The sequence below is a fragment of the Arctopsyche grandis genome, chromosome 10 (genome assembly GCF_051622035.1).
Source record: "Arctopsyche grandis isolate Sample6627 chromosome 10, ASM5162203v2, whole genome shotgun sequence".
In the NCBI taxonomy this organism is placed as follows: Eukaryota; Metazoa; Arthropoda; class Insecta; order Trichoptera; family Hydropsychidae; genus Arctopsyche; species Arctopsyche grandis.
The window spans coordinates 7,813,084-7,822,904 of record NC_135364.1 but is presented as its reverse complement, the minus strand read 5'-3'; the positions used below and the strand labels follow the sequence as shown (position 1 = coordinate 7,822,904).

The window sequence follows — 9,821 nt, the reverse complement described above, 5'->3', positions numbered from 1 at the left end:
CCAAATTATATATTGGATTACATATAGACTATTAACATTTTCATGTTCAGCCACAATTTATCGCAATGAAACAATACATTGATAGAAGAAATGAACTAGCAATTGAATCGAGTCAAAAAAATATGAACATGTCTGATTTATTGCAATAAAACAATACATTGACAAGAGGAAGGCCTTACATAAAATACATTCTCCGAATGTACATATGTACATATACTGAAAGTAGAAAGATTGGTATATTAGGTGTATCGATTGCAAGATACTTTTGAAATCTGTTTGAAATAAGATATACCATATAATATTTGAATCGTTCGTTGTATTTTGTGACCATACCTCGTGTGTGTATGTTTTTTTGTCGTAGATTCGTAGAGCTTTCGGGCTTTGTATTCGTCGAAGTCTAAAGCGGAGAATACTTGAGACTTCGAACCCGGCAACTCGCCCTTTAACGAGACACGAACGTCGTTTATTATCGTTACCTCTGTTTTAACGGTCTACCCCACCGTTCTAAACGTGCAGATTTATAAAATTAAACGACTTTCTCAACCGCCCCCTTCTCTATTCCTCTCGCTTCCATTGGTGAATAAATACAGTGTACGTGCGTGTAGTACTACGAGCTTCGAGGGCATTTTTTTGTATTTTATTTTTAATTAATCGTCAGTGTTGATGAATTTCCTCTCAAATGATTTTTTTCATATAAAAAAAATGCCTTAAATAACGTGTGATCGTATATAATTGAATACACAACGTGTGAAGTGAAAATACGATGTCGGGAAATTCGCTATATTTTCACTCGGCTTTTCCGGATTTCGACGCCTGCTACCCGGACCGGAAATTGAGTTGCATACAATTTTTTTCCGCTTTTCTAGACACATAGTCAATTTCCTAGATTTTTTGTTGGTAAATAAATTTTATTTTCGGCCGCCAAAGCAAATGAAAAATGTTTATCCGATATTATTTTATTAAACACCCCGAGGAACATTCGATTAATTGAAAATAAAGGAAGTTTTAATGGAAAATACATATATAAACAGATATACATATATAAAACATTTAACCAGCAGCATAGATCAGTGATAAGCGTGTAATGATTTCAAATGAGTGGTCACGAGCTCAACCCCTGGCCTGGTGCTACTACCCAGACCCTGGATATTTGATTCCATATCGATCGTTTCCTATTATCGGAGTTTACCAATTTACCTGATTTCATTGAAACGGTTCCAACAAATTGGCAACCTTGTCCTATTTCTTGCAAAATTCAAGTTTTCTACATCTTGAATTTCCTGATTTATAAAATGCTGCAAAAATGTTTTATCAAACTTTTCATAGATGTCTCTATGAGTCTCTATAAATTGTTTATCAATGTTTATAATTGGCTAGGAAAGCGCATTGGAGTTTACCGGTTTAGCCCTCCTAGTTTATTCATAGCTACATATGTTTAAAATAAGTCAAAAAAAATAGTTGAGAATATTTTCTAAAACCTTTTTATGGACAGAAATATAGGGCAAAGCTAAGGTTTTTAAACCTAAAGGATCCTCATCTCAAAAATCTATCCTGGTATGTTTGTAGATTTTTCGTGCGGAAAATTCACGTATGTATGTAGTGTGTGATATAAAAAAAATCAGTAAAATTTGAGAAAATAGAACATTTTTTGAAATTTATGTATTTGAAATTTATGTATTTATCTATCTATAGCTATCGTTAGAGTACTTTAATATATGTAATATGCCAAATTTGGTGTTTTTATATATTTAAAATCGTAGATTTGCATGTCAAATTATTATACAAACATTTATATTCAACTTTTCAAACCAAAAAGGAAATAACAGAAATACAGTAGAGATATCTATGAGCAATCAAAAAAAAATAATACACCTCAAATTTCTGAAAAATACTTTATGTAGGCAGCATTTTATAAGATTTTTTTAACGAGATGCTAATAAATCGAATTTTCGAGAAATATGAGGGGGGGGGGGGATAATTCCGATTTATTGGATCCGTCGAGACGGTAGATCTGTAGAACCACAAGATCTCGCCAGCAGCGTATTTGGCCGGGACTTTAACCCACGACCTCACTACTGGTATACAGTAGCTCTACCAGTTCACTACGCTGTGGCTAGTATATATGTATGTATGCAGTTTATATAGAATATTAAATAAATATTGATTCCTTATTCATTTTTGGATTTTAAAATAATGCAATATGTGTGTATGGAAATCATAATATAAAAATACATTAAATATGAGATAAGAGATATAAAATATGACGTCTTTTTTTTATTGAGATATAAAAAATGAGGTTTGTAAAAATAAAAAAAATAATGTTCGTTTATGTTACAAATTTATTCACTGCATAATTAATTACCAAATACTACCAAATAAACTAATATAAAAACTACCAAAAAAAAAGATAACAATAACAATAACCATTCAATAACAATTCATAACAATAAAAATTCATTGTTTATATGAAATATCGGTGACATCTTTCTCTTCTGGAGTTATATCAGCATCTTCCAATCCCCATACTTTGTGTGTTCCATCACCGGTTCTCAAAGTCCTCCTCTTTACGACGTCATTGGAAACCGATTTCAAATCTGAAGCTTGACCAATCTGAAACAAATTAAACCATACACATTTTTTTGTCGTTTCGTCTTATCCGCGAACCATCACTGTTTACTATGCAAATTATCCAACACCACTCACCCAGGCCATGAAATCGATAAATGCGGTACAGGGGTTGGGAAGAGTGTAGAAAGGCAGCTCTGACGCTTTATAATCCCACGGGAAAGTGTGGTGAAAATTGTGGAAACCTTCGCCGAGGGCAACCATTGCCACGCCAATGTTTTCACGAGGATTCAGGTTGCTGCAGGACACGCATTAAATATTAATTAGTTTATTTCCATACATTATAATATTATTCGTTCGTATAATTTCTCTTGGGTATTAATCAATGCAAATTGGATTCCTTTATTTATTTGTTCCGTGATGCGTATTTTCATTGTTTGAAAAAAATACAATTTTCATTCGCAATTGTCTATTTTTTTATCGCATACGATTCAATGAAATCGTCGCATTGAAAATGTAATACTATTTTTTTGCTATTCATTATGCCGCTTATTATACTATGCATAACTGAAAATTTGTATGCGTGTGTATATAAAAGCATCAGATAATTATCAATGTATGGATTTCGAAACTGAATAATTTATCATATGTAAGTATCAAGACCATTTGGATAGTATCGATTTTGGTCACTATTACTTTGAATATTTAATCAAAATGATATATTTACTTGTCATAAGGCCTGTGTCCGAAGAAGTGTGCGAAGCTATTGACAGACCATGTAGCATTTAGCACAATGGCGTAGCGCAAAATCGTCGGAACACAGAAGGCATTGACCCAAGATTCATTCCAGAAGTAGACTGGTATCACAGTGGGAATGACGAAGCAGATCAATGGCATCAGTTTCATATAGTGCCTGTAGATAAATGTTACATTTAAATGAAGGAAACATTCAAACGACGTACGAACAATAGTTAAAATACGTACTTCTTCTGGAAAGCGAGGATCGGATCGGCGTAGAGGTCAGACATGTCGATTTGTCTACCTTTGCGTTTTACCTCTTCGTTCTTGCGACAACACAACCACCCCACGTGGCTGAAGAAGAATCCTCTGACCGCATTGTGAGGGTCAGCATCTGTGTCTGAGTATTTGTGGTGGACGCGGTGGTCTCTAGACCAATCAATAACGGAATCCTATCAAGTGTTAATTTTTAGTAGGGAAAGTATTATATTTATATATCTTTTTTTTATTAAGTTGGTGTTCCTTTATACCTGGAAGGCCATGGTGTTCCAGACCATGAGGGTTAAACGTAGGGGCCATTTTGCTTTGAAGGCTTTGTGGGCCCATAGACGGTGAACTCCGGCCGTGATGCCCAAACCAGACATCAAATAGCATACAAAGGCTAAAATTATTAATAAAATTATTTTTTTTTGTTATTTTATTAAATATTTTATACTAAAATAATATGAATTTATTATTTATGTATATATACATATATAATAGTATTTTTCAATATATTTTCCAACATACATAGTTGAAATTCATTTCAATAATATCGACATTTTATCCAATACTAATATTGGATTTAATAAAAAATATTAAAGATAATTTAATTTTTTTAACTTTCAGTACATTCGATCGATCTAATGAAACTTTCAAGAAAACATATTACGAGAATGTTTATCGAAGCTGAAAAAAATAACGTAAACATTTCAATAAAAATATCTAATATAAATACGTTTTCTCTTTCCAATAATATTATTTTATTAACTTTTTTATATCTATTTAAAAAATATAATTTAATGGATTTCTCCGAATTTCTATATTATGCCATATTTATGTACATTTAGATAACTAATATTTAATATTATTTTATCAATCATTCATGTAAAAAATAAAGCATGAAAATTCATTAAATATTTTTTTTTCCATTTTATAGATAATATTTTTATATTAGGCATATATTATGCCAATTTAAATTAAAGTGTATATCAAAGACAAATATTTATTTATCTGTTTGAATGTAAATCAACGGTTTCAATTTAAGAACTCGCCAACTTAGAATCTGACAACAAAAAATCTGACTTAGGTGTCACTTTGGTGCAACCTGTCATGGCATCTATTGTAGAAATTTATGTAAAAAAATAAAATGTAAACTGAAAAACTTGTCACTTACCGGAGCAAAGCTGGGAAATTCAGCTAATTTGTATACGTATATGTATGTATATTAAAGTTGAAGTGTATTTTCAAGTTGTAAATACATTTTGACTAGTTGGAATATATTCCATCTAGCATGGTATAAGTGTATTTTCAATTATATATTTTGACTAGTTAGAATATATTCCGTCTAACCCACGTAGGTTGATTCATACGGCAAATTAAATTCCAACTGGTCAAAATATATTACAACTGAAAATACAATTCAACTATAAATTGGTACCAAGTAAGATGGAGAGGTTAAGTTTTCGTGAAAACGTCACTCGATTAGTAAATTGAGTTGGAAATTCACATATTTGTTTTGAACACATTCTTAGAGTTATCGTAATACGGAACTCATTACCTTTATTCGTAATACCTAGCAAACATTAACGCATTATTGATTTCTAAAGCATTAGTAAAAACATCAGAGCTGTCTAAACTCAACTGTTTTATTACATTGTTGAAAGTGTATTTACACTTGTAGAGCTATAATTTACTAGTTGAATTGTATTAGAATATGAATGACCTAAAACGCCAGTTGGATTATATTAAAATTGAAAATACACTTCAACTGTAACATATACATACATACATATACACCACATTTGCTATAGTATTTTAACTATCTCTTGATACCCTCATTTAGACTTGTACACAGGTCTTGGAAGGAATTGTGGCCTTTTGAAGATTTTTTCAACAACCCTAATACTCTCGAGCAACGTCGGTTGATATTACACTCGTATAAAATGAACATTAAATATATATATCGTACGATAGTTGTGGCGTTAATAACACCACCACACAGCCCTTCAAGTTTATATCCAAGACATTATAATCCTTCAGTGAATCGTTAACGTAATTAAATTATCGCGTATAAACTCTCGTCGTAATTATCCATATTTTCTATTCGAAATTCTATCTCTGGGGGGATGATGTTCCAAAGAGGCGCATCCCCCGCGGCAAGCCCGGCGTCCCTTTCAAAGGCTTCTCGTCCTTAAAGGATTTTCGTTTCTTTTTGACAAGGGCCCGAGCAAATAGTCACAATCCCTCATCCCCATCCACCCCACACAGCCTCGGGATAAGCCATGCTATTATAACGGCGGGAATAAAATTAATTAAAATACGAACAGACGAATGCGAAATACTTGCCGAAGGTGTTCGTCTGCCATTTGGTATCCGTGACTGCCAGGTACAAGGCGTACACGGAAGCCGAGTGGAGCAGGATGAACCAGATGATGTTAGACCAGACTAGCACTATTTTCTTGTCTCCTGCGTGTTTTAAATGGGATACTTCTTTGTTGAGACCGCCATCGTTGGTTTGCACGTCAGATTCGAATAAGACGCCCGTTGTCTCCGTCTCTGCGTGGGGTGGCATCTTGGTGGCTTAATCAGGTGTCAGGTTTGGTGTGTTCTGCGAAATTAAATTCAATAACTGTATACAATAAGGATAATAAGTGTATATTAATTTTGAATATATGTGTTTCGTACCCGAGCTGCTGCTATTGTGGTGGCAAGGCTGCTATTCTGACATGTAAATTTTTCGCACAGTATTTATAGCATCGAAAGTGTGACGACAAATAGACTATGGTCCAATCGCGTGCAATTTTGTATCGCATGGGGAAATACTGTTTTTTAAATTGGAATCGCTTATGAAAACATCATGAGCTCATTGTAGTTTTCATACTAAATACACAGCTTGGAAGATATAAATAAACTATTCAAGCAAAAAATAGAAACAACATCGATTGCTCTCAAATCGGATTTGTGCACTTTTAACCCAAAAACCGCATAAAAAATGAACGTTTCATTATATATTATTGAATTAAATTTTCGATCACAATAACAATTTAATCATTCTAACGCAAAAAACAATGCCGATATCGTAATTGATTTGCGAATTAAATCAGTTGAATCTTTGAGTCTTAAAATAAACTTTTTATGACCCACTGACGCAAATCCTTTCAATGAAGAATTAAATCAGCTGATAACTAAAAATAAAACTATCACTGTTTGATCTGTGTACATATGTAGCTTGTATTGGTTAGATAGTTTGTTATGAAGGAATTAATCAATGAAATTTGAGGCTATGAGTTGCTGCCGGCAATATGTATACTCATTTATGCCGGGAACCTTACAGTTTATTAATACTAAGATTGCTTTAAGAATAGTTTATCAATGTATGATTGTCCATAAATGAGTTTATGTATTTACAGAATTGAACTTTTCAATCATCAGATAAATTAAATCAGCTGATAACTAAAAATAATTGCATGTGATGTATGTATGTAAGCTTATTGTAAAAAACTAAATGTATGTAAGCTTATTGTAAGTCATATTAACAATTAGATACAACATAACTTATTATTGAATAATTATCTCGCAGATAAAACCCAGTGAAGAGATATACTTTTAGCCGTGAAATATCAAATCTGAAATATTTGGCCAAAAATCAATATATATCGTGTATTACCCTACAAGAAGCTACACGCCAAATTTGAAATTTATATATACATATGAGAGTTAAAACTATAAATATTTATATATTAGAGATAACGAGAACCAATAGAGCAAATTTCATAAAATATAGAGTGAATTATAGGCGTTTAAACAATTAAAATCTTATATCGCCATATCAAGGCGAACAGGTTGGAAGATACGGGACGAACGCTTATTAAACGTCAAGAAGATTTACTTTCCGCGTGTTTAAAACGCGTTGTATACGATATTTTATCTCCAGCGTAATGGCAGACGATACATTAGCGTGTAGTGATGACCAAAATGAGCAATATGGCAAAGTATGAAAACAATCGGATAAGAGATAAAAATGACCACTAACACGAAAGCCATGTGAAACGTAAAGGAGTATGTAAAAAATACATTTACTTCAAAACGAAAATATAATTATCCATCAAATGGTTCAAAAACTCGCCAAGTTTTGGCACACACCGTTGAGCAACCACTGAAAGCTCATCTTATTTATTGATTTTGAAATGATTGTGCAGAACAATTGTGGTGATATTTCATCGTTATAGAAGATATGCAGGAAAGAGAGGTAGTGTAAAAAAAAAACTTAAAAAAAGCTTTTTAAAAACAAGCCTCTTCTATATTTTGTATATAAAATTAAGACAATATATAATAATATATCACAAACGTCAAATTGAATGTCTCGTCGGGTGCACGGGATACAGGCAATGTAACCAAAAAGACGTTCTAGGTTTTAAAAGTTATAGGCGTTAAAACAATTAAAATCTGACAAAACGTGGCGGAAAGGTAAATATCAAGACGTCAAGATGGTCAAAATTGTAGCATTTTTTAAATGTGTCTATTACGATTATATTTCACCATCGTACTGGCGGAATTGATTTGAATATCTATTGTTGACCAAACCACGCAAAATGGCAAGTTTAAAAATATCGGAAGAATGTAGGATCTATAATATACATATGTTGTCAGACCAATGAGCGAAGTGAAATATAGAAGAGGCTTGTAATAATAAAAATCAAAAACATTGATTAAAGACCAAAAGTAATTCTTACATCATGAATTTAAAACAAAGATTAACAGTTTTTGAACAAACGGAATGTTATATACAAGTATACCGTTTAATAGTAATACAAAACATATGTAGAAAACATCATCATTCGTTTTTTGACTTTGATTTTTAAATGCTTTTTATTATTATGTTCACAATACATGTTATCTATTTTAATAGCTACTGTTCTTCTGATAATTTTCTATTTTACATTATTTTTGTTAGTAATTATGGTTTTATATTAGTTTAATGTTATGTAATGTACAGCATAATAGGAAAAATAACTCAAAAACATATTTATACTCATAATACATATCATTAACATTTAATGCAATTTTTTATTATCCTTTAGTTTCAATGTTCAGTTGAAGTTCATCTTAGTTAAATGTTATACATACATATGTGGATTAATATCAACTCTTCTTCTTCCTCGTTTGCTCAATGCTGAGCGTCGTGATCATTTATGCCATCTGGAATTTTATGGACGATTCATCTCCCTCCTCTCGGTTCTGTACCAAGTTTAAGGCAGCTGAAGATTCCGTAAGTTCTTTCATTTGGTCTGACTATCTCTTGGAAGACGGTCCTCTCGCTCGATTTTATCAGTTTCTTCAGACTCTTCACATTCTTCCTGGCAATTTAGCCAAATTAGGATAGAACCTTTTCCCTACATGTTGTGGAGTCTCTCTGAAATTGCCAGTCCTTTGAGGATGCAGATGCTCGCGTGTCTTGTGGTCCATGGCATGAGTAGCATCCGTCTTCAACACTACATTTCGAATGCATCTAGCATGTTCCTTTCTCTCTTTTTTAGGGTCCATGTCTCGACTCTATACAATGCAATGGGGGATATCAGAGATCGCACCAGATGGATTATTGTTATTCTCATAATAGAGCGGTTCTTCCATATCTTTATCAGACTGACCATCGTCGTTTTCAGCACTCTTACTTTTCTGCATCGCCCTTCCCTTGAGATTAAGGCACTTACATATGTAGGTACATAAAGTCGTCGACTTCCTCAGAATCTTTTAAAGCATTGCGCTTTGTGAGAATCTCAAATCAGTCAAAGAATAGGATTTTTTGTTTATCTCTAGACTCAGGTGTCTACTCTCCATCTCTATTCTACGAAGTACATAGTTCAGCCATTTCATCTTCATTACTGGCCATCAACATCGTGTCGTCCGCGAATCTTATGTTAGAAATCTTTCCGTCACTTATTGTTATTCTATCTTCCCATCCATCGAGTACTCTTCTCATTATGTATTCTCCATAGACATATGTATATTAAAAAAATCAGAAGAGAGTATGCATCCCTATGGGACACGTCTTTTTGGACTCTCCGATAGAAACCCATCTATTCATACTGTTACTACATTATGTATATTTAAATTATAAATTAGTAGTATTTTCTTATATAAAATTTATCAATTCATCCATAAAATATTCCATCCAGTTTACATTCAGTATGTTTAGTAAGTATTTTTACCCGTAGAAGTTTTACTGATTTACTGGTAAATTAATTTACCGACTAAGG

At 32.6% G+C, this 9,821-nt stretch overlaps 1 protein-coding gene across 1 annotated transcript; it reads right to left on the bottom strand.

Annotated features, from left to right (window-relative positions):
- Positions 1-2,256: 2,256 nt before the first annotated feature.
- Positions 2,257-6,452, bottom strand: LOC143917788 (acyl-CoA Delta-9 desaturase-like). The gene is made up of 7 exons (XM_077439372.1): positions 6,250-6,452; positions 5,911-6,172; positions 3,834-3,964; positions 3,550-3,755; positions 3,293-3,478; positions 2,704-2,863; positions 2,257-2,610 (listed from the first exon to the last, which is right to left on the bottom strand). Exons 2-7 carry the CDS (start codon positions 6,134-6,136, stop codon positions 2,455-2,457), a joined length of 1,065 nt encoding a protein of 354 aa, XP_077295498.1. The 5' UTR covers positions 6,137-6,172; positions 6,250-6,452; the 3' UTR covers positions 2,257-2,454.
- Positions 6,453-9,821: the final 3,369 nt, after the last annotated feature.